Below are 26,200 nucleotides of genomic sequence, written 5' to 3' on the forward strand. Positions count from 1 at the left end.
ATGTGATCTACCCATCTAATCTTCAGCATTCTTCTGTAGCACAACATTTCTAAAGCTTCTATTCTCTTCTTATTCAAAATGGCTCTGAGCACTATGCGACTGAACTTCTGAGGTCATCAGTCGCCTAGAACTTAGAACTAATTAAACCTAACTAACCTAAGGACATCACACACATCCATGCCCGAGGCAGGATTCGAACCTGCGACCGTAGCGGTCGCTCGGTTCCAGACTGTAGCGCCTAGAACCGCACGGACACTACGGCCGGCCTCTCTTCTTGTCTAAACTATTTATCGTCCACGTTTCACTTCCGTACATGGCTACACTCCATACAAATACTTTCAGAAACGACTTCCTGAGACTTAAATCTAAACTCGATGTTAACAAATTCGCCGGCCGCGGTGGTCTAGCGGTTTTAGGCGCTCAGTCCGGAACCGCGCGGCTGCTACGCTCGCAGGTTCGAATCCTGCCTCGGGCATGGATGTGTGTGATGTCCTTAGGTTAGTTAGGTTTAACTAGTTCTAAGTTCTAGGGGACTAATGACCTGAGAAGTTGAGTCCCATAGTGCTCAGAGCCATTTGAACCATTTTTTGTTAACAAATTCCTCTTCTTCAGAAACGCTTTCCTTGCCATTGCCAGTTTACATTTTATATCCTCTCTACTTCGAACATCATCAGTTATTTTGCTCCCCAAATAGCAAAACTCATTTACTACTTTAAGTGTCTCATTTCCTAACCTAATTCCCGCAGCATCACCCGATTTAATTCGACTACATTCCATTATCCTCGTTTTGCTTTTGTTGATGTTCATCTTATATCCTCCTTTCAAGACACTGTCCATTCCGTTCAACTGTTCTTCCAGGTCCTTTGATGTCTCTGACAGAATTACAATGTCGTCGGCAAATCTCAAAGTTTTAATTTCTTCTCCGTGGATTTTAACTCCTACTCCGAATATTTCTTTTGTTTCCTTTACTGCTTGCTCATTATACAGATTGAATAACATCGGGGATAGGCTACAACCCTGTCTCACTCCCTTCCCAACGACTGCTTCCCTTACATGTCCCTCAACTCGTATAACTGCCATCTGGTTTCTGTACAAATTGTAAACAGCCTTTCGCTCCCTGTATTTTACCCCTGCCACCTTCAGAATTTGAAAGAGAGTACTCCAGTCAACATTGTCAAAAGCTTTCTCTAAGTCTACACGTGCTAGAAACGTAGGTTTGCCTTTTCTTAATCTATTTTATAAGATAAGTCATAGGGTCAGTATTGCCTCACGTGTTCCAACATTTCTACGGAATCCAAACTGACCTTCCCCGAGGTCGGCTTCTACCAGTTTTTTTCCCATTCGTCTGTAAAGAATTCGTGTTAGCACCATGTAATACGTGTAATTCCGCCCCCGGATACGGTTAGGAAGTGGTTCCACAAAGTTGTGCTGGTACGTCGCGTGTAGGTTAAGCTATTCGCTGAGGATTTGATCGCTCACTTCCACCAAATTGCGGGGATGTCGATGTTTGCGTTTTACCCACTGTTACAACATGTTCCACAGGTTTTCTATGGGGTCCTATTCAGATGGTTTTGCAGGCCAGTCGAGACGTAATAGCGTAGCGGAGGGTTCAGAAAACCAGTCACATATTCTTCCAGCCCGATGAGCTTTGCTTTGCTATCGTCGCCATTATATGCGTGTGTGAGCAGTGGCCTTTTTCGAGGAGACCGGTTGACCGGCTCCAAATGTTCGTTGCATGCACTCGCCATCACAGTGCTTTCTCGCCAACAGGTTGGGGTGGAACTCCATTCACCGGCTGCCAGCGATTACTGTCGGGCTTGAAAGCGATTTTGATTCACAAGTTTTGAAACGCGTCTCCAGCCCCTCTCATTCAGAATCTTTTTCAGACCACTATTCTGACGTCGTTCAAAAATATGTGTGATTCCTGAGGGACCAAACTGCTGAGGTATCGGTCCCTGGACTTACACACTACTTAAACTAACTTATGCTAAGAACAACACACACAAGCACGCATACCTGAGAGAGGACTCCAATTTCCGGCGGGAGGGGCCGCGTGATCCGTGACATGGCACCTCTAACCTCGCGGCCACTCCGCGCGGCTCTGACGTCGTGTTTCGTGGACGTGTGTGTTACACCACTGCTTGTAGACACGTTGAACAATCCCTACCGCGAAACTCCAACAAAGCTAGTTTCTTCACACACCATATGGCCAAGGGTACGGCCTAGAATGACTGCCTCTTTTTGCCTCTCTGTCACGTCCTTACAATTAACCATGTTTGCGTACAATGTTCGTTTGAGAAACATAAATGTCTCACTGATCGTTACTTCCCTGTGCTCACGTAGAGGCAGAGCGCGAGCGGTTGACCACGTGACTCGATCGCTGCACCCTGTGTAAGGGCGTAAAGAGTCATCTGTGTGTGCGCAGTGAGGTGATTATTTTTGTGAGCCTAGATTCACATTTGATTTCCATTTTGGAAATAACGTCCTACGTTACTAACATTTATGAAATTCGCTGTCGCTGACTGACAGAACGTGACAATTACAGTGAAAAGGAATCACTTTCCTGGTGTTCTGAAAATGCTGTTTATTTGATCACAAACCGGTTTTCGAATTCGTCAAATGAGAACCGACGATTGCCTGGCAAGCCCAAAACCGGTTCGCGCTCAAACAAATAGTATTGTCACAACATCAAGAAAGTTTTTCCTTTCCCATATTACTAACATTTACTGAAAGTCAGAGCGGGATAATGTGTTTGGTGAGTGATAACTGCCTTGAGCCATCACACAGAATCTTATACGGAAGCACTGCGCCAGTCCGTTTTTAAATACTTGTTACAAACAGGTTTTTTACATAATCGAAGTAACTCGATCCATGCATAAGGTTAAAATATTTCGGTTCGGATACCTAGTTTTCCGCACAAGATAGTATTTTAAGTAATATCTATTACTTAAAACATTAATATGAAAACGTCAATTACCTCTTATGTTCTTTGCCTAGATAATATAAATCCTACATTCATATCAAACAGATAAAATGCTATCATTTTATGCTTAGTGGTACAATCAAATTACTTTTTATTTTGGTAATATTATGGTAACATTTTCTGTTTTATGTTTCTAGTTCTACCATCCTTATTTCAACTTATTTCAGTTACTGTCTCACACACACGATATGCATGATTAAAAGGACAGGTACGCTTTGAGGAACTCTCTTTTATATCATTAATTACTGAACATACAGTAAATTGGTCTTCAGCCTAAATTAACAGTAAATCAAATATGAAATGACTCTTAAGGCATTGCGTCATTGCGACACTAGAACAGAGACGTCACGAACTCCAGAGCATGAGAGCCTACTTCAGCTGCCGAAGGCTGACATGATGTATGCGACGCTTAGCACCGGTGTATCTGCCAGCGTGTGTGTATTGCATACAAGTTACAACACAAATATCAACCATATTGGATTTTTCATTCGATGTCAGCACTGAAGTTTGCTTTCATTTTGAAGCCATAAATGAACAAATCTACGGCTTGATGCGATGTACCCCATTTTATTCATTGGCCTTTTGGTGAAACAAATCCCCAAACCTGCAGAGAACTTCACGATCTTTCAACTGAGGATGAGCATAAATAGTAAAAGATACGTTTACTCTTCAGTGAGGCTGTGGATTTGTTGATGAATTTACATGAATGTGAAAATTATTAAATAAATGTTAGATGGATTGTAAGTACTCTAGTTGAGGCTCAGTACTCTGTTCCCGAGATCGGACGGAGTTCGAATCACCATCTGACCATCCAGGTTGAGGATTAATTTAGTTACCCTGAGTTACTTCAGACGAATACCGCGTCGGTTCTTTGAGTAGTCCACGGTCTATTTGGTTCGTCATCCTTTTCCAACGTGAACTTGTGCCCCTTCTCTAATAATCTAGACATCGAGGGGCATCAAACACAAACTTACTTCCCTACTTCCTATGTAAAAAGAAATTTTGATTACACACACTATGTGATAAAAAGTATCCGGACACCCTCAAAAACATACATTTTTCATATTAGGTGCATTGTGCTGCCACCTGCTGCCAGACACTCCATATCAGCGGCCTCAATAGTTATTAGACATCGCAAGAGGGCAGAATGGGGCCCTCCGCGGAAATCACAGACTTCGAATGTGGTCAGGTGATTGGGTGTCACTTATGTCATACGTTTGTACGCGAGATTTCCACACCCATAAACATCCCTACATCCAGTGTTTCCGATGTGATAGTGAAGTGGAAGCGTGAAGAGACACGTACAGCACCAAAGCGTACAGGCCGAAATCGTATGTTGACTGACAAGAGACCGCCGACAGTCGAAGAGGGTCGTAATGTGTAACGGGCAAACATTTATCCAGACCATCACACAGGAATTCCACACTGCATCAGAATCCACTACAAGTACTATGACAGGCGGGAGGTGAGAGGCTGCTCATAAGTCACACATCACGCCGGTAAATGCTAAACTACGGCTCGCTTGGTGTAAGGAGCGTAAACATTGGACGATTGAACACTGGAAAAATGTTGCGTGGAGTGACGAATCACGGTACACAATGTGGCGATCCGATGGCAGGGTATGGGTATGGCGAATGCCCGGTGAACGTCATCTGCCAGCGTGTGTAGTGCCAACAGTAAAATTCGGAGCCGTGGTGTTATGGTGTGGTCGTGTTTTTCATAGAGGGGGTTTGCACCCCTTGCTGTTTTGCATGGACCTATCACAGAACAGGCCCACATCGATGTTTTAAGCACCTTCTTGCTTCCCACTGTTGAAGAGCAATTCGGGGCTGCCGATTGCATCTTTTAACACGATCGAACACCTGTTCATATTGCACGGCCTGTAATGGACTGGACTGACCTGCACAGAGTCCTGACCTGAATCCTACAGAATACCTTTGGGATGTTTTGGAACGCCGACTTCGTGCCAGGGCTCACCGACCGACATCGATACCTCTCCTCAGTGCAGCACTCCGTGAAGAATGGCTGCCATTCCCAAGAAATCTTCCAGCACCTGACTGCACGTATATCTGCGAGAGTGGAAGCTGTCAACAAGGCTGAGCGTGGGCCAACACTATATTGAATTCCAGCTGTACCGTTGGAGGGTGCCACGGACTTGTAAGTCATTTTCAGCCAGGTGTCCGGATACTTTTGATCACACTGTATAGGACAGGGTCTTCATCATGAACGTGCATACAAGCGAGATAACACACAGCAAGAGGAATAGCACTCCAGTTACAGGGTCTTCATCGTGAATGTGCATACAAAGGAGATAACTCATAGTATCAGTGACATATCCGTCATGTCGACAACTACCTAGTAACAAAGTACACGTTATGAAAAGGAATGAACTCTAAAATCGAACAGCTGATTGTCATTCCTGGAAAGAGCTTTGGATAGGTCGATACAACTAGGCGAGAGGAAGAACATGATTTTCCAACGATTAATAATTTATCCAAAATCTGCTCCTGGTGGAGGCGATCTTTTGAAGGCCACGCAACCCCGCTTTTGCATAACTTGTTGCCCTCCGTCTGGCGGCTTCAGAATGCCTTCCAGGTAGTTCTCTTCAGATCGCCATCCTGGTCCGTATTTCACTCTGCTTGCGCTTCTGCAATGAACAGTGGAGGTAGGTCAGTGAACACGTTGCCCTCTGAAATGGTTCTCTTCGCGAAGATGATTTACTCTAAGTATTACATTTGCAAGCTAAACGTATTGAAAGTTTGATTAGAATCGACAGTGAAAGTTGGTCAGTAAATATAAGCACGAACAGTTTCCTCATTTCCCACTGAAACGGTTCTCTTCACGATGCTGTTATATTCTACATAATCTGTAGTGACGGAAAAAATAGCAATACCAAATATAGTTAATGTAGGGTAATGAAATTTCGAGAATACATTCGTCTAGGTAAGATATTTAAGTGAGTAACACTGCAAGATCACATAATAAAATATGCGCGACATAAGCCACTGCAATTGTGAAATTCTCGTACATTAATAACCGGTGTAACCCCAGAGTGTTGAATGCTGGAATCCAAACGTGCATGCATTGTGTTGTAGAGGTGTCGTATGTCAGTTAGTGCGATGGTAAATCAATACAGGATGGTTATCGCAGTTTGTGGATGTCCCTGGAGTTGTAGTCCGATGATACCCCATATGTGCTCGACAGGAGACAGATCTGGTGATCGAGTAGTTCAGGCCAACAAGTCTACACTCCGTGGAGCGTGTGTGTTACAATGGCGGTATATGGGCGGGCCATATCCTTTTGGGCAGCACAACAGGTCGAATCACCAGACTGACGTAAAAATTAGCGGTCAGGATGCGTGGGATAACCACGAGAGTGCCCCTGCTGTCTTACGAAATAGCAGCCCAGACCATAACTCCAGCAGTAGATCCAGTGTGTCTAACACAGATTGGTTGCAGGCTTTCAACCGGCCTCCCTCTAACCAACACACGGCCGCAGCTTGTACCAAGGCAGAACCAGCTTTTATCACGAAAACCAACAGACCTCCACCCTGCCTTCCCATGAGCCCTTGCTTGACACCACAGGAATAGCAAATGGCGGTGGTTTGGAATGCACGCTACAGGGCGACCAGGTCGGAGCTGTTCTTGAAGTAACCGATTTGTAACACTTCGTTGTGTCACTGTGGTGCCAGCTGCTGCAGATGCAGTCCGATGCGCCAGGACCGTACGCCAAACACAATGTCCCTCCCTTTCGGCAGTGCCACATGGCCATCCGGAGCCCGGTCTTCTTGAGACCGTACGTTCTCGTGACCACCGCTACCAAAATCAGGTACAGTGGCTACATTCCTGCCAAGTATTCCTGCATTATGACTGGACGTACATCCAGCTTCTCATAGCCCTATTAAACGACCTCGTTCAAACTCAGTGAGGTGTTGATAATGGCCGTCTTTGTTGCCTCACAGACATTCTTGACTAACATCAACCCAACACGTCCAATCTCAAAGGTAAGTCACGCTCACAACCGTTACAAGGCGTATTTAAGGCAAACCTGATCCGGATCCTCATTGTGGCGCTACTAGTGCCACCCACTCTTATATCAATCGCGCGAGATCTGAATAGACATCGTTTTTCAGATGTAGAAACACGCCTACCAACTTTCGTTTATGTCGCACGTTTCCTTCTTGGTGTTGCGATTTTCTTTACGTCAGTGTATTTAGAAGATAAACATACTGAAAGCTTTATTAGCTTACAGAGGAATTAAACAAATACATGTACGAGGGTAATCCCAAAAGTAAGGTCACCTATTTTTTATAAGTACATAGAGCTATTTATTTGCACAATGGTTTACATCAGTTTACAGCTTGAACATATAGCTATTTTTCGACATAATAACCATTTCTGTCGATGGATTTTTGTAGACGCTGTGGCAGTTTTTTTTATGCCCATGTCATACCAGCTAGCCGCCATGCTGTTCAGAAAGTTATGAATCTCTTATTTCACCTCGTCGGCAGAGCTGAATCGCTGGGACCACAATTAACGCTGACATGTACTGTGAGACTCTGAAAACACTCAAACGTGCAATTCAGAACAGGAGAAGAGGAATGTGGAGCAAGGGCCTACGCATTCTCCATGACAACGCTCGCCCACACATCGCTCGGCAAACCGTTGCTCTCCTGCAACAGTTTCAGTGGAACATAATCACCCACCTACCCTATAGTCCTGACTTGGCGCCCAGTGACTATCACCTGTTCCCTAGGTTGAAAGAACATTTGGCCGGAAAGCGATTCAGCTCCGACGACGAGGTGAAATAAGACGTTCATAACTTTCTGAACAGCACGGCGGCGAGCTGGTATGACATGGGCATACAAAAACTGCCACAGCGACTACAATAAAGTATCGACAGAAATGGTAATTATGTCGAAAAATAGCAAAATCTTCAAGCTGTAAACTGATGTAAACCATTGTAGAAATAAACAGGCCAATGTACTTATAAAAAAATAGGAGACTTTATTTTTATGATTACCCTCGTATGTTTGACATACACTGTAGTTCATCATAATTGCAGTCGCATATAGCTATAGAGAGATTGTCTCTATCAACAATTTCAGTACCTAGTACCTAGCGCTGCATAAAGACGCTCACGGAGGTGTGGAGAGACATTGTGCCACGCCTCCTCCATCTGCAGTTGCAGTCGGTCAACGGATACAGACGGTGATTCATTATCACCACAAAATTCCGAGACTGATTTTATTACTGGCATATAAGAGACATCAGCGCTGTAACTACGATGGCAGTTTAAACTGATATCTGTGAACAACAGATGCACATTAGACCAGTCAGTTGCGAGCAAGCTGTGCTAAGTAGCAGTCGGGTATTCGTAGCGTGTCAACGATGTTGATTCAGGTCCTCAAGACGTTCTTCAAAATGATTTGAAGAAGAGAAGTTTGTGTGTTGATTCCCGAATGCAAAAAAAAGATGCGCTGACTCCTGACTCCTGCCGCGACTTGATTGAACTGTAAAATGCGAACAATTTTTTTCTGGGAAAAAATCATCAGGGTGCCGAGACTTGGTGTTATCAATACGAACCTACCAAAAAACGAGAAAGTGCAAAAAATTCACATGAAATGTCAATGATTTGACAACATAACCGTCATTCAAACCAATATGATGCGCCAAACAAACCACATTCCAAAGAATGTCTTTCCTAACGATTTCACGTGGTTGTATAAATGTTCTGTGTGTTGTACTCAAGAAGGCAGGGGAGAGATTATGTACAAATTCTGAATCATTCGGACCACCATCTTTACTTTTCTCTATTTTTTATTAATCCAGTTTAGAAACTTTTTGGACTGACGGAGTGTGTATCATGGCAGGCAGGTTTTGCAATATGCTGACATTTGAACAAAGGGAGAAGTGTTTACGAAGGTATTGTCCTACTAGAAGAGCGCGTCTCCTTTATGACTGGCAGCAGAGTGGCCTGGATTTCTCTGGCGATATTCAATGTTCGCACAGCAAATACTTTACTACGTGCTTAAGATTGAATATGTAGAGAACAAGAAATATCGGAACCCGACTGTAATATGTAGACGAAGATTAACAATTTCGATACATTTTATCTTTATTACTGACAATGTTACGTATTTCACTTTTTGAACAGCAGTGGCATAACATGTATTTTATGTTATTTGACACCACAGTGCTAATATTGCCTTGTAAACTGCTGTAATGGCTAAGATACCTGACGATCTTCAGCTGTGAATATAATGGTACTATAAATAGCTCTTTGCGGTTGAACTACAACTCAACCTTTTCTTTAGATATTGACGATCTGTCGGGTACTACCTTCATTAAATGTAAGAAAATTCAGGAGCAGAGGGGCACAATCGGACACTAACAGCAGAAAACTAATGAGAAAACTGTCGGGTTGCAGTACATGTTGGTACCAGCCGATGGTAAGTTCCTAACACGTGAGAAACCAGATGAGGTGACAGATTCCGCTAGCCAACAGTTCCCAGTTCAAGTAGATCTTGGAGGTATTCTCGAATGGGTTTACAGGATGTGAAACGAGGTTCTGATACGTCTCCCATCGTCTGTAACCGACGAACAACGCAGGAACGTACTATTCGTTCACATCTATTAGTTTCTTTGTCTACAGCAGCCTTCATGGTGACGTGTGCATTCAGCAGGACAAACTGTGTCAGAATACTCCATTAAATTTCGGGCGAGCAGCCGTATGAATTCCACTTCTTCTTCTTCTTCTTCTTCTTCTTCTTATGATATTTTCGGCTGTGTATCGTTCAGCCATCTTGTGAGTCAGCCTGTCATTCGGCTCACCCTGAAGATAGCTGAACGTTAGCCAGCCGAAACATCAGAGGAAGAAATGGAATTCATGTGGCTGCTCGCCCGAAATTTAATGTAGCAGCCACTGCGCCGCGAAAACGTGAAGATGTGTCAGGATATTTTGAGAACACTGCATGCAGACGAGTGTGGTTGTGTGGGGCCAAAGGTCACACGACCAGAATCGAGTAATACGGACATCATAGATCACAACGGTCCTGCAGAACTTCGGGTGCTTGTGGAGTCCAAGCCCCGACGAGTCGCTGACGTTATCGAGCCAACTGGGAGTGCTACACGCTCCTAGTTACATGTCTCTAATTGTTAAACACGATATACCGAAAGTAAGCGAAAACATTGAAATATGTGTGCCACGGGTAACAACCATAGATACTATTCAAAAAACACAACTCCACCGAAATTGCCATGAACGCATATTTTTACTCGAGGAGCGGTCGGAAGCCAAGAAGACGGTTCAACTCTCAAGCAGCTTCTTGTAGACCACTGGCAGAGCTGTAGCTGTTCCCGTTAAAAAATGATGGTATACTCTTGCAGCTGAGGAGCATAGAACATGCCGGACCATTCAGCGCGAAAACGCTCCTGGTGACTACAGACATCAAGATTTTCAGATTGTTGTCGAATTACGTAGCAGGGTGGAACTGGAATTCTGGCGGTGCGTAGCTGTTCCATCAAAGGAAGGCAGGATCTGAAAGGAGCTGTAGCTCATACATTCAGGATTTACTAATTGGATACTGTATCCTTTTATAATTTGTATGTGTTATTATGTTTTTACGAGATGTCATCAACTTAGCCTGTACGTCATGGTAAACTCGCCACGCGAATTCGTAAATCAAATGGTTTGTGTGATTCGAATATGTGACAGTGTGATCGTCTGAGCAAACAACAGTATTATCCATATACTGTAGATGGCCATATGATTGTAAATATCAAGGCCAAAGACATAATTATCACAAAAATCTGAAGGTACCTGAGAGTTAAAAGGAAACCGTGTTGCCAGAACCAACTACTCAGACACGAAATAATACCCATCCTGTATATTTTAATGTCGAGAGTCCGGAAACGTGAGTGTCGCTGCCGGTACACAAAACGGCCAATCAAACTGTTTTAGGAACCTTCTTCTGTCTTTCATTTAACGTGCACACAAAATATTCAAATTTTCGTCTGCTGTACAATACACAGTTATACTGTTTCTTTTAATCCGGTATTTGTTCACTGTAAATTTATATTTGATGAAAAAGCCATTTTGATGTGCTTCACACAGGACTCCTCAAACCAAGATTGCAGACAAAATGGTCACAATGAAACTGATTTCTGTACGTTACAGACAACTTGGTGCAAAATCATTACAAAGTACTTTGTTAAAATGGACATGTTACTACACTTCAGCTGAAATTTACCAAGTTCCGTAGTGTTCTAGAAAACGTATTTAACATTGGATGAGTGTTACTTTGTTCGCAGACGTGAAGATGTAGCTGATGAATAGTATTTACTTGTTTTAATCGTTTGGTTGGAAACTCTCATATTCATATTTTTGCACTAAATATTACGAATTTTCCCATATTTCTTGTAATAGACATGTTTCAAAACTTTCTTATCTGCAGACATTATTTGCTTCCCAGATAGTTTACCAAGCCCTTATGTGTCACAACATTTATTTTATCCGCGTTACTACTGTTCCGTTTGAACAACAGATTTTCACTTAAAGAAGATCGACTGTAGTTTCGAACCCACGCCACTAGAAACCACAGTGTGAACATCATTTCGAGTCTGGAATCTTTGTCCAGCAGAAAACGTTGCCTAGCGAGTGTCATTATTGCGGCTGTCACCTTGTTTGATTAACTGTGACCGATACAATCATCACCCTTACTGGAAACGATCTTCCTCCTAAGTTTGCGTCTCCGATGATGAATCTTTTCATTCTAGGTATCACTTAAAAAGCATTTCCGTTCGCAAATAGCGAAATTGTTTTCTTTCCCGAGATTAATTCCCGGTATCTAGATTGTTACTCGAACTGGCTTGAGTGGGTGAAGATGTTCCCACCACAGTTTCGCAATAGGCTTCTCTCTTATCAACAGCGATTGTTACTTGTATATAAAGCACACCGTTAGTCCTGTGTTGCATCTTGCGGTCCGTGTTCGTACCACCAGCTTTTCCCGCTCTGAAGCACCGGTAATCGTCTTATATCTACGGGTAGCGCGGTCTTCCTTTTTTTTATCAAACAAGCCAGCTAAGTGAAAGTTTCTGTTTGCAGATGTCGGCAGCGTGGCTCGCTCTGCTCCTGGTTCTCTGGGCTCCACACGACACCTGTGGGGCCAATGAAAGTGAGTAATTTATTCTACACAACAGAATAGTATGAATGAATGATTGGATGTCTACATCAAATGTAGCCTCGGTAATCCAGATCGTACAACACTCAGAGTGTACCGTTGAAGAATAACGTCTATATAAAGACTTTAAGGAGAGATATTGTTAAGTTTATTAACATAGGTGATTAACCAAAGTGTTCACACAATATAGGGCTATATGAACAAGTAAATCAGGAAAAGCTAATTAACCAACTACATGTAGTAGCCTTCTCAACACCATTCGTTAGCGCCTGGTGCATTATTTTCCTCAGTCCACTTGATAAAATAGCGTTGTATTTGACGCGTTACTGCACTCATCTCCAGAAATGAAATAAGCAAATGGAGTAATAAAACTAACTGGCATAACGTATGATATCTGTGAACTTTATAAAAAACAGGGTCATCTTTAAAAACTCATAGTACGTTTGTAAGCTGCGGTATGTACACTGTGTATGTGCTGTTTAGTCAGCACAACGAACTGCCGTGTGGTAACATGAATCATTTGTTTGTGAAGTTGACAAAATTCATACGTCACGCTAATAATAAATTTAGAGAAACAAACGCTTATAATTTCTAGTGATTTGCGGCACATGCTGATAATGTCTCGTCATTATTAGCCATATGACTCAATTACGTTGGCCACATGATGATGATAATACTGTTTAAACTAGTTGTTCAGTAAAGTAAATTCATACCGCAATTTACCGGTGGTCATGTCTTTCTTTTCCAAATACTTTGAATCTCTGGACCAGCACTTCCAGAAAACATATCAGAACCGAATTTCGTACGCAATGCTATCAATACTATTTTTTGCTTGCTGGTCGACGAAAGGTCTGTTTGAAAGTATCTTTTAATTTGAGATCGGTCTGAACTGTTGCAGCTTTCCTCTCTATGTAACTGTCTCAATACTTCAACGTGATACAAGTTTTTCATTCCAGAAAAAGTGGTGTGCTACTTAGGTAGCTGGGCTGCCTACAGAAATGGAAATGGACAGTTCGAAATAGAATACATTCAGCCGGAACTGTGCACGCACCTGGTTTACAGTTTTGTTGGAATAACTTCTGCAGGAGAGGTCAAAATTCTGGATCCATGGATGGATCTTCCAAGCGGAAAAAGTAAGTCCAATCTGCAAGCACATAAAATGTACTGCAATCATTTATATCCAGAGTTTTGGTGTGCGCTCTTTTGTGTGTGTGTGTGTGTGTGTGTGTGTGTGTGTGTGTGTGTGTGTGTGTGTGTGTGACAGAGGGAAAGAGGAAGCTTTTCACGTCCTTAAGCTTCTACCTTTTATTAGATTCTTTGCTATTTCGTGGATATACCGGTGACAAATTTCTTACCTCTACAACAAACATTTTGAAATGGTACATACGTGTTCCAACTAAGCTGCACTAGTGAAACAGAATATCATCTGAGGTAGAGTTATTGATTATCAGTTATTTAAATTGCATCAGCAACTCCAAAACTCGGATGGTTCTTTAGGGAACGCCTTCCCTTCCCTTACCTCCTGCAATCCAAGCATATACTTCCTCCTCCGCTTCTACGGAGCGTAAAGCTTCGCTCTTCCTTCCTAATTCGTTTAGTTGCTATACAAAGTAACGTTCAAGATTAATAAATATTACTTCGAGAACTCGACAAACACACTCAGCGATTCGATTCTCAAGGCGAATACGTCTTGTAGACTTATTATAGAAACTTAGAGGGATATACATCTACATCTGCATCTACATGGATACTCTGAAAATCACACTTAAGTGCCTGGCAAAGGGTTCATCGAGCCACTTTCACAATAATTCCCTATTATTCTAGTATCGAATAGCGTGCGAAGAAACGGAGCACTTATATCTTTCCGTGCGAGCTCTGATTTCTCCTACTTTATTATGATTATCGTTTCTCCCTATGTAGGTCGGTGTCAACAAAATATTTTCGCATTCGGAAGAGAAAGCTGGCGACTGAAATTTCGTGAGAAGATTCCGCCGTAACGAAAAATGCATTTGTGAGAAATCCACGAATGCTTTTAGTATATAGAATAGGCAGACAATTTCTTCTCACTATTTTCATGCAAGGACACAATCACTGTTGTTAGAAACGTTGAAGATTAGTGGAAAGTACATTCGGGCGGAATAAGCTTATAGGCTTGCTGAAACAGCTACAATTACACCAGTCCAAAATCTAAACGAACATTCCAGACAGGACATAAAGAAATATCTTCAAGATGACGCTATGGTCTCATCAGTGACCATGACATCGGGTGTTCTGTACCAACTGATTCTTTCTCTTCGCAAATTCACGACGCATATTAGATGATACCACGGTGACACACGCATAGTGGAGCGTATGCTTGAAGGTTGTTATGGGGTGCTTCAACATTAATGCATCACGCTTTTAAAGAATAAATGTTTATAAGGAACGGTCCCAATCCATGGCTAATCGTAATCGATTATTTGAATTTTCTAAAAGACATCATATTCGCCGTTGACTGTAGAAGTTATTTCAACTACTGCAATTTACACCTTTGGACCATTTTCAAGTGGTGATGCAGCAAAGGATTTTGCTTCAGCGCGAGTCAGACTTCAAAATACTCCGACATGTATACTTACCCTCGTCAAGAAAAGGCCATTTCACTGTAGAAATTCAGTATCATCAGACGAGTGCGAAGCTGTGTACGCAGTGAAAGACGTAAATTACGTGAAATGTTACCAATGTTAACATCATTCGCATGAATCGTTACAAATCGATGCTATCACACTATTTTCACGTGAAAGTCACATCTTCAGATAGCGTTTCACGTTATGAAATGGTATGACAACCAACTATATAGTGAATGTAGCACCCACTTGCTTCCTTGGACAAATACAAGTGCCATCTTTAAGCAGTCTTCTCCGGAATGCGAGTTCAGTATCTTAATCATTCCGCCATCTCTCTCGGCGTCGCGATTCGGTACTTAATTATGACTCATCTTGTTCGTGGAGACGTTGTTGCTCTCTGCTGAAGTAGCTGAGTCACTCTTTATCAGATGTGAACAGTTTTTATTCGCCGTACTCAGTCAGTAGTGTGACAACCCAAAAGAAACGCTGTACATTTTTATTGAAACTGTCAGCTCCAGAAGTTTATTTTGTCGCTAAGTCAAATTAGCTTCTCCATTTATTGGAAAAGTAGAAAGATATTTCCTGTCTTCACCAAAAATGTTTACGTGTTTACGTTAAAACTCGTTTGTTTGTAAAGTCAGTTTCCAACCCTTAAACTTTCACAGAGTAAGCCAATCGTTGCAAACTAATCGCCTAGTATCCTTCGTCCGCAAGGTGTCTCTCCAAAGAATCGTCAGGGGCCCTTGTGTTCCAGCAGATATTGGCAATTGAGTTTTTTGTAGCTGAAGTCACCCCAAACAAATAGTGCTCACACATCTTTCGTGCGACTCCCAGTGTCGAGGGAATGCGTCGGTTTGTTTCCCGTTGCAAACAAAAGAATTTTTTATGCGGAATTTTACATGCCGACTAGATACAGCGGTCCCAAATTAGTCTTGTGTTATATTTGTTTCATCGATATGTATTAACAGGGACAGTATAGAATGAAGAATAACCAATTTTCCAAGCAGCGACAGCACTGCCCTGGCCAACCCTGATTGCTGCCGCCAAGCATGCAGCGCTGCTGAGTCGCTGCTGTTTGTTTACTTGTGATAATATCCTCCACATAATAATCGTAATTTTTCTGTTTTTACAGACGGGTATAATCGGTTCAACAGTTTGAAATCAGCGAACACAAAAACTCTTGTTGCTATCGGTGGCTGGAACGAAGGGTCAACGACTTTCTCAGCTGTGAGTAACAGAGCGCACCGCAGAGCTTCTAGCACAGCCGGTGCCGCGCCTGGAAGGTGAACTCATGCTGTTCCTTTTTGTGACTGCAGGTTGCGAACGACCCCACACTGAGGGCGAGGTTCGCGCAGAATGCAGCTGCTTTTGTGGGCAAATACGGCTTTGACGGACTCGACGTGGACTGGGAATACCCGGCGAATCGTGGCGGAGCTGCCTCCGACCTGGTAATTCAGCATGTCTTAACAGTAGCACTTCTGTTCAACTGTGTCGCACAAAAGCATCCATTACTTGTTTTTGTGTGAAGCTACTTGTGCCAAGAATTGATGCTTTTGCACGCCTTACCAGGATTTATGATTAATTGAGGCTTGGGGACTGATCTTGAATATAAACATTGCAGTTTTTGACGTTGCCTGTTTGTCTATTTCTAGTGATTTTTCTGACAGTTCTTCTTGTGACATATAGCAAAAATAATTGCTTAAGTTTATGATCTGATGGATCATTTTTGTCTTATTTAGTATGCTTTCATTTCCGTGATTTCTACGTACAAGTCAGTTCTCTGTTGCACTTAAGAAAAAGTTGGAGCACTTTCGTCCGTCATTTTCGTAATTTTTCTGTTAAAAATTATCGCCTAGGGCCATTTGTCTCTGTTAAACGGTGCAGCAAATACTTACTTCTTCCAATCACAATCCTTTCTCTTTACGCTTCAGCTTTTTCCCTTTTCCCCCCTTTCTTTATTATTTCTGATCTCACGCTTCTCCACGTCCTCCCCCCCCCCCCCCCCGCCCCCGTCTCCTATCTTTTCTCTCACGTCCATTGCTGTTCCACCCGACTGTTAATTAACTTTCATCTTCTACTCTTCACGAACAAATATAAACGTCGTTCTTTTTCCGTTATAGCTATTCCAGATTTTACTATTCTCTCTTAAATATTTGTGAGCGAGTGTTAGATTTCATTCTAAGATTTTTAACACATTTGTCACAATAATATACTGATAAAATATGAAGTATGCCCGGTTAGCTTAATAGAAGGCTTTATGCCCTAATCTTGGCAGGGTAAATACATCAACAAATAAAATGTACTCTACAACATTATCTACGTAGGCACCTTCATAAACAAAGGCTGACATGAGATATACTTGAAAAAATCTTTTTTATTTCTTTTCATTCTAAGAACCTGCCTCCATTTATTTCGTAGTGCCGTAAACGTCGTTGCAGTTAATGTCTAGTTTACATCCAGTTTTAACACACCTAAAATTCGTTTCGAACAGCAACTGCATTCCAGAAAAAGTCAGACTTAAGGTCAAAATGTTCTACCCCAGGTGGCGTTTGTTGAGCTGCTGAAGGCGCTGAGGACGGAGTTTGACAAGTACGGCTACATCCTGAGCGCCGCCGTCGGAGCTGCCCGCAACCTCATCGGGACTGGATACGACGTGCCGCAGCTGTCCAAGTGAGTTCAAATTCACACGTCCGGCTTACGTATTAGATTCGTAGCAGCTTTTTTGTTTATTACCATTACAGTTCACTGCTAGGACATTATTTACCGTGCGTCATCTGTCATTTGGTGCCGGCCGGGGTGGCCGAGCGGTTCTAGGCGCTACAGTCTGGAACCGCGCGACCGCTACGGTCACAGGTTCGAATCCTGCCTCGGGCATGGTTGTGTGTGATGTTCCTAGGTTAGTTAGGTTTAAGTAGTTATAAGTTCTAGGGGACTGATGACCTTAGAAGTTAAGTCCCATAATGCTCAGAGCCATTTGAACCATTTGTCATTTGGCATTGGGGCTTTTGCGCTTGAATCTACGGAGTAGCGATTTTCTGTCTTATTTCAGTGGCTTATTGAGCGAGGGATAAATCACTTCCTACTTGTCCTAATCCCTCTTATCGCACTCTTGCAGCCTCTTCCTGAGGTACGAGATACTGTCAGCAGGACTGTGGCACTGTCTTCCTCGAATACCTGTTCTCTAAATTTAGCCAACAAGCTGACGCGAGAGCCAGATCGCTTTTCTTGAGAAGATTCCCGATGCGGTTGGCCAAGCACCTAGGTTTTGCGACGGTCATACCATCCTGTTAGGGTCTTCGCTGTGCGCCTCTCATTTCGTTTGATGTCTACTGCCATACTTACCTGATAAGGACTCCAATCGATGGACTAATACTTCAGAATTGGTCGCACTAGCGTCTTGTACGCCACTTACATTACATACGCAATGCACTTTCCCATAATCCTTGCAATGATTCTAAGTCTTCCAATCGCCTTCTCTAATATTTTGCGTGTTCGTACCATTTTGTATCTCTTTTTAGTGTTACCTTTAAATACAATTGCTATTTTTTCTTCAGTTTCCGACCTGTCGCGAAATGGAAACCACAGCGAAAATTAAAAATTTTTATTTGGAACATTTAACTACATCTTCCAGATAACGCGTGGTACCAACTTTCCAATACCCTCGCCATAGAAGACGGCCCCCTGTGCATTCTGCCAATTCTCTACGCTGGTCTGCACCTAATTGTCTGTACCAAAACACTGTCCTCATAGTCAGCGGTTCGTATGAGCAAAGAGATGAAAATCGGAGGGAGCCAAGTCTGGGCTTTATGGTGGGTAATCAAACACTTCCCATCAGAAACGCTGCAGGAACTTCTTTGTTACAGCTGCAGCGTGTGGCCGAGCATTCTCGTAAAGGACAGTTCTTAATGACATCATTCATCTTCGCATCTTGTTAACTACCGTTTTTAGATTATTTTCTTGAATCGCTGAACAAGATCGTCGGCTGACACTCACTTCCTTCCCTGACCGCATGCGTCATTTAACGTCTGAACGTCCCGCTTCAAAGTTGCTGCACCATTGTTGTGCTTTGCTGTCACGCATGACAGTTACGTTATGTGGGCTGCATGAAACCAGGCGGAACTCCTCAGTAGAAGAAACTGAATGATGGAACGCGCTTTTCGCTTGGTGGGAGACGCTGTTGTTCTAGGAATCTTTACGTGCTCATTGTGCGCTCAGGACTGAAAAGTGCCGCGTGATGTGATAGCCTGGCGTATTAGAGACACTGCGTAACACTTCGGTGCGAAGCTAAATCAGATTTTCACCGTGGTTTTAATCTAACGATCGATCGGACCTTGAAAAAAAGAGCTAGCCCTTATAAAACGATGAGAATTGTTTCATGTCCACCACTAATGGTGTAATTGGATACTATTGGGTCATTTCTCTTTGTTATGAAGATTGTTTTACATTTATCCCTATTTAAAAAGAGCTAGCAATCATTACACCATGTGGGTATCTGTTTCAAGTTTTCTGCCTGTTCTTATTATTGTTCAACGACGATGCTCGACTGTAGACAACAGAATCGTTAGTAATAATCTTATAATACTGCGTATTCTAACTGACTAATTGTTTATGTATATTGAGAACATAAGGTGTCTCATTACTCTGCTTTGAGGCACAATCGATGTTATTTTTGAGACCGTTGATCATTCGCCACCTGGCAACGCCTTCTGGATCCTAGTAGTCAGTTGTGGTATGTATGGATGATTGTATCTCGATTAATAATCAGTGACATGGTAGTGTCGAAAGCCTTTTACAAATCTAGAAAGACGGAATCTACCCGTTAAGCTGCATCTACTGTTTGCATGACATCGTGAAATCAGTAAAACTGAAGAGAGTTTATACTATTTGACATTTAAGGAGTACAAGATGAAGTTTACGGTATATTGACATCAAAAGAATGCTACAAGCATCTGCATCAGCCCAGTAGAACAGATGAGGCACGAAACCAAATGAACCATTTTTTTAGGTATCTTGACTTCATCAACTTGATGGCATATGACTTCCACGGTTCCTGGGACCAGAAGACCGGTCAGAATGCCCCTCTGTACGCCAGCTCAGCCGACACGACCGAAGCCGAACGTCAGCTCAATGTGGTGAGTTTCTGTTCGGTTAATGTTACATATCAGAAAATATGATACGGGATCAATGCAAAATACTTAATTTTTGTTGGTTCCAGGACGCCAGCGTTCGCTACTGGATACAGAGTGGTGTCGATCCTTCTAAGCTCATACTGGGAATGGGGACCTATGGGCGGACGTTCACTCTGAGCAGTGCTGCCAACAGTGGCGTCGGTGCGCCTGCCAGTGGTCCTGGAAACGGTGGGCAGTACACCTACCAACCTGGCATGCTGGGATACAACGAGGTAAGCACCCACGCGTTTCCGGCTTTGTGGAAGAAACACCTGCTAAGCGCAGTTTTCGAGGCAACTGTACCACCAGTACGGAATAGTCGATGCCAAGTTTTCATTTTCTCATCTTGAGGATCCCGCCAGGTTGATATAGTCCCTTTATATTTCACCAACTGGCCTACTGGACTTTTTCCCGTAATGCAAGCGATCGCCTTCTAGGTGATCGCTTACATGGGCTCTAACCTGGCAGTTTTGATGGCACGACACTAAAACGGAATAGACACCCGCAAATATGTCTTCCCTATTAAGTCGTGAAAACCTCAAAAATTACGTTTTATTAAACTGTCACCCACTGTACCTGCAGCACCAATCGACTCGGAATTTTGCGAATGACCCCAGAGGACATCAATTATGGAGGAGCAAAAACATGATTCAACCATTCAGTCACGTTGAATGACTGTCGGAGGAACAGAGATCTATTGTTCGAGTTGTGGAAGTACGTTTGCTACCTGTCCATTTGCACTCAGGACTCCAACTGATCTAAAATTAGGCAAAACTTCATCAGGCAGATCATGGGCACACGTTTCATTTCTCGGAATCCATATGTATGTCTCATGGTAGACGTAAGGGAACAATGCTGGTAATAACATGGATCCTCTGGCACGAAAATTTCGGAAAGTATACCGCACATGTCCACTTTCCATTTTGTCATTTTAGTTATTTGCCTCCACCCACCATTCGCCTCGCCAAGGACTCAAAGAAAGCTGGTACATGAAGACCCAGGTTCCGCCCCGAGATCTCCATTGCATTTTTCTTGTTTGAAATTGCGGTAATGGTTCCCCTTTAAAACTCGACACCGAAGGCCGAAAACATGTCCTGCTATTTCGCTGCAAGTCCCACATTCCAAAATGCTTGCGGCAAGGAGTGGAGCAGCACTCGATCGGTAGGCCAGACAGGATGACAGCAGTGTGTGGCACATTTCTTTTCACTGTGTCTCTTCTAACAATTAACGAACTTCAGTAGAAGATCACCACAGGATACGTGCCTCTGTAGCCGATGTGGTGTTATATCTGAACAGTTCGAGTCCTGGAACGAAATGAACTTTCAGTGCGGGCAAGGGGAAGAGAGATAGTGGTACAAAACCGCTGATCTCCAAAATGCAAATGGCTCCAAGCACTATGGGACTTAACATCTGAGTCCATCAGTCCCCTAGACTTAGAACTACTTAAACCTACCTAACCTAAGGACATCACACACATCCATGCCCGAGGCAGAATTCGAACCTGCGACCGTAGCAGCAGCGCGGTTCCGGACTGAAGCTCCTAGAACTGCTCGGCCACAGCGGCCGGCGCTGATCTCCAGAATTTCCTCCAACGTCCTGAATGAAATTCCAATTCACTCTGCAGTGTCTCAAGGAGTGAGGGCATGTGACACTGTTGATGTTAATCCCTCCTCCGGAAGGAGACATCAAGCAGCCTTGGTGCTATACGAGAAGATTAGGTTACGAGGCGGCACCAGGTTTCATTCTCTCTCTTCTCTCAATCAGCGACATCAGTCATCAACAATAAAATACGACACTAAAACTTGACATGCACACATCACAGTTACCTACACTCAACAGATATACGTAAAGATACCAGCTCCACACTTCGTGAAGGAAAGGTCCCGTTATGAACGAAGAAAGAAAACTTTCCAGTAGGAGATGAACCTATTTCTAGAACCTCCCACGAAAATGCCGTAATAATGTACTTCACTTTACCGGAAAATCACTGTGCTTGATAGCCAAAGGCGTTAGGAGCTTCAAGTATTTGAACTAATTAAAATCCTAGAATAACCAGAATTTCACAACATAGAGCAGATCTGATAATGGTATATCATATAAATAAAGAGCTGTTTCTCTTACAACATCTTGAACCTGAAATTGAGTCAGCATATGAAGAGATATCATATATAGCCAGTTCTCTTCTATCTAGCTCAAATTCAGATTTTAAAAATGGAATCATTAGATTTTCAAAATTCCATAATTCACCGCTGATTGCTGCGTATTCTCTTACCTAACTGTTGATTGGGAATCGATTCCAATCTAATCCAGGTTATCTACTGCAGAATAACTTGTATTTTGCGTCGCCAAGTTGAAATGTAAGAAAGAAACGCCCTCAGTTATCAAAACAAAAGAACCAATTCTTCAAATATTTTGCTTCACTGTTTAATTAAACGAATGTTTATGCGTTTAAAAGACACACCATCAAAGTCTGTCAGCTGCTGTAGGACAATGTCAAGACGCTCAGTATAGTTCTGTAGAACTTCTCGAGTTATGGATAGAACCGCCTTTGTGGTTAACCAATTAAACACAGCTGTGTTCAGCTATAAAATATAGCCATTTAAGGCAAAGTAGTGTTAAAAACCTGTTGATGTTCATTCGAAGCTTGTGATTTTAATCTAACTGATGCAAATTGTTTATGATAACTATAGATTGTAACTTATAAGAAAACTGTTTCGGGGTTTCACCCAGCGTAGTTCACTTTATTTCAAAGAGAATTTCACGCAATATGTATAAGATACGTATAAATTAGAAATCGCTAACAAATTAAAGCACTTCAAATTTTATGAAATATTTTACCGACCTAAAAGTTGCAATACTTTTGCACAAAGCATATCTTTCATTATTAGCAACCTGAAACTCACGTTACATCAAAAATTCCTCTCATTTGTAATGAATTGCTTTATATCGTATTTGTATAGTAAATAATTAATTTCAAACGGAAAAAGGTGTGAAAGGAGGCTAGTCAACGACAGTTCCATTATTTAAACCGGCGAAGCATACACGCGACCAGACTGATTTTCATTTAGTGCCTGTGCTTCCCAAAGAACTTTTTATTGCCTACTTTTGTTTTCTGACCTCAAAACGTTGAACACGTTGTAGTAACCCTGTTTTGCCATTAATTCTTGCAGATATGTGAGAAAATCATGGCAGGAGGCTGGACGGTAACGTGGGACGACCAGCAGAAGGTTCCATATGCGGTGAGCGGCAACCAGTGGGTCGGCTACGATAGTGAAGAATCCATCAGAATAAAGGTAAGCTACTCTTAGTACTAAAACCAAGTGTCCGATCCTTCTTTAGTACTTTTGTTACAAAAAGCACACGGTAACTGAAGCTACAGTCTTAATTGTCCAAGCTTACTACTTCTTGCGGACTTCCACATTATGTCCCATAAGTAAACTATCTAGTGACTTTTAGTCACTTGAGAGCATATGACAGTAGAACTTCATGTGAGCTGTTTTTGAAAGCTTTACAGAGAACATATCTATTCGTTCACACAGACTCATCATCATCATCATCATCATCATTTAAGACTGATTATGCCTTTCAGCGTTCAGTCTGGAGCATAGCCTTCCTCATACAGTTCCTCCATGATCCCCTATTCAGTGCTAACATTGGTGCCTCTTCTGATGTTAAACCTATTACTTCAAAATCATTCTTAACCGAATCCAAGTACCTTCTCCTCGGTCTTCCCCGACTCCTCCTACCCTCTACTGCTGAATCCATGAGTCTCTTGGGTAACCTTGCTTCTCCCATGCGTGTAACATGACCCTACCATCTAAGCCTGTTCGCCCTGACTGCTACATCTATAGAGTTCATTCCCAGTTTTTCTTTGATTTCCTCATTGTGGACACCCTCCTGCCAATGTTCCCATCCACTAGTACCTGCAATCATCCTAGCTACTTTCATATCCGTAACCTCAACCTTGTTGATAAGGTAACCTGAATCCACCCAGCTTTCGCTCCCGTACAACAAAGTTGGTCGAAAGATTGAACGGTGCACAGATAACTTAGTCTTGGTACTGACTTCCTTCTTGTAGAAGAGAGTAGATGGTAGCTGAGCGCTCACTGCATTAGCTTTGCTACACCTCGCTTCCAGTTCTTTCACTATGTTGCCATCCTGTGAGAATATGCATCCTAAGTACTTGAAACCGTCCACCTGTTCTAACTTTGTTCCTCCTATTTGGCACTCAATCCGTTTATATTTCTTTCCCACTGACATTACTTTCGTTTTGGAGATGCTAATCTTCATACCATAGTCCTTACATTTCTGATCTAGCTCTGAAATATTACTTTGCAAACTTTCAATCGAATCTGCCATCACAACTAAGTCATCCGCATATGCAAGACTGCTTATTTTGTGTTCACATATCTTAATCTCACCCAGCCAGTCTATTGTTTTCAACATATGATCCATAAATAATATGAACAACAGTGGAGACAGGTTGCAGCCTTGTCTTACCCCTGAAACTACTCTGAACCATGGACTCAATTTACCGTCAACTCTAACTGCTGCCTGACTATCCATGTAAAGACCTTTAATTGCTTGCAAAAGTTTGCCTCCTATTCCATAATCTTGTAGAACAGACAATAACTTCCTCCTAGGAACCCGGTCATATGCCTTTTCTAGATCTATAAAGCTTAGATACAATTCCCTGTTCCACTCATAACACTTCTCCATTATTAGCCGTAAGCTAAAGATCTGGTCCTGACAACCTCTAAGAGGCCTAAACCCACACTGATTTTCATCCAATTGGTCCTCAACTAATACTCGCACTTTCCTTTCAACAATACCTGAGAAGATTTTACCCACAATGCTGATTAAAGAGATACCTCTATAGTTGTTACAATCTTTTCTGTTTCCATGTTTAAAGATTGGTGTGATTACTGCTTTTGTCCAGTCTGATGGAACCTGTCCCGACTCCCAGGCCATTTCAATTATCCTGTGTGGCCATTTAAGACCTGACATTCCACTGTATTTGATGAGTTCCGACTTAATTTCATCCACCCCAGCCGCTTTATTGCACTGCAATCTATTGGCCATTTTTTCCACTTCCTCAAATGTGATCCTATTTCCATCATCATTCATATCCCATTCTACCTCGAAATGTGAAACATTACTGATCGCATTTTCACCTACATTGAGCAACTCTTCAAAATATTCCCTCCATCTGCCCAAGGCATCCACAGGATTCACCAGCAGTTTTCCTGACCTGTCCAAAATACTTGTCATTTCCTTCTTACCTCCCTTTCGAAGACTGCTAATTACACTCCAGAATGGTTTTCCAGCAGCTTGACCCATAGTCTCCAACCTGTTTCCAAAGTCTTCCCACGATTTCTTCTTGGATGCTGCAATTATCTGTTTGGCTTTGTTTCTTTCTTCAACATAACATTCTCTGTCTACCTGGGTTCTGGTTTGTAACCATTTTTGATACGCCTTCTTTTTCCTTTTACAGGCTGCCTTGACTGTATCATTCCACCAAGCTGTTTGCTTCATCCTACTTTTACACACTACTGTTCCAAGACATTCTTTAGCCACTTCTAGTACTGTGTCCCTGTACCTTGTCCATTCCTTTTCCAATGACTGTAATTGACTACATTCAACTAACTGGTACCTTTCTGAGATCGCTGTTATGTACTTGTGCCTGATTTCCTTATCCTGAAGTTTCTCCACTCTTATCCTCCTACATATGAACCTGACCTCCTGCACTTTCGGCCTCACAATCTCAATTTCACTGCAGATTAAATAATGATCAGTGTCATCAAAGAATCCCCTGAATACACGTGTGTCCCTCACAGCCTTCCTGAATTCCTGATCTGTTATTATGTAGTCAATGACAGATCTGGTTTCCCTGCCTTCCCAAGTATACCGGTGAATGTTCTTATGTTTAAAAAAGGAGTTTGTGATTACTAAGCCCATACTGGCACAGAAATCCAAGAGTTGTTTCCCGTTCCTGTTGGCCTCCATGTCCTCTCCAAATTTACCCATAATCTTTTCATACCCTTCTGTTCGATTTCCAATCCTGGCGTTAAAATCACCCATGAACAGAACACTGTCCTTGTCCTTTACTCTAACAACTACATCACTGAGTGCCTCATAAAAACTATCCATCTTATCTTGATCTGTCCCTTCACAATGCGAATATACTGACACAATCCTAATTTTCTTGCTAGACACTGTCAAATCTATCCACATCAGCCGTTCGTTTACATACCTTATTGCAACT

The 26,200-nt window shown here is 42.5% G+C and overlaps 1 protein-coding gene across 1 annotated transcript in view; it reads left to right on the forward strand.

Annotated features, from left to right (window-relative positions):
* LOC124613107 (chitinase-3-like protein 1) overlaps nucleotides 1-26,200 on the forward strand; it is a 109,610-nt gene that overhangs the window by 66,675 nt on the left and 16,735 nt on the right. Inside the window, exons 3-10 of the mRNA XM_047141710.1 lie at nucleotides 12,089-12,158; nucleotides 13,121-13,297; nucleotides 15,900-15,994; nucleotides 16,084-16,215; nucleotides 17,310-17,437; nucleotides 19,773-19,899; nucleotides 19,983-20,168; nucleotides 23,106-23,228. Of these exons, the coding sequence (XP_046997666.1) occupies nucleotides 12,089-12,158; nucleotides 13,121-13,297; nucleotides 15,900-15,994; nucleotides 16,084-16,215; nucleotides 17,310-17,437; nucleotides 19,773-19,899; nucleotides 19,983-20,168; nucleotides 23,106-23,228 (1,038 nt within the window). The remainder of the gene's footprint in view (nucleotides 1-12,088; nucleotides 12,159-13,120; nucleotides 13,298-15,899; nucleotides 15,995-16,083; nucleotides 16,216-17,309; nucleotides 17,438-19,772; nucleotides 19,900-19,982; nucleotides 20,169-23,105; nucleotides 23,229-26,200) is intronic.

The sequence above is a fragment of the Schistocerca americana genome, chromosome 4 (assembly GCF_021461395.2).
Source record: "Schistocerca americana isolate TAMUIC-IGC-003095 chromosome 4, iqSchAmer2.1, whole genome shotgun sequence".
In the NCBI taxonomy this organism is placed as follows: Eukaryota; Metazoa; Arthropoda; class Insecta; order Orthoptera; family Acrididae; genus Schistocerca; species Schistocerca americana.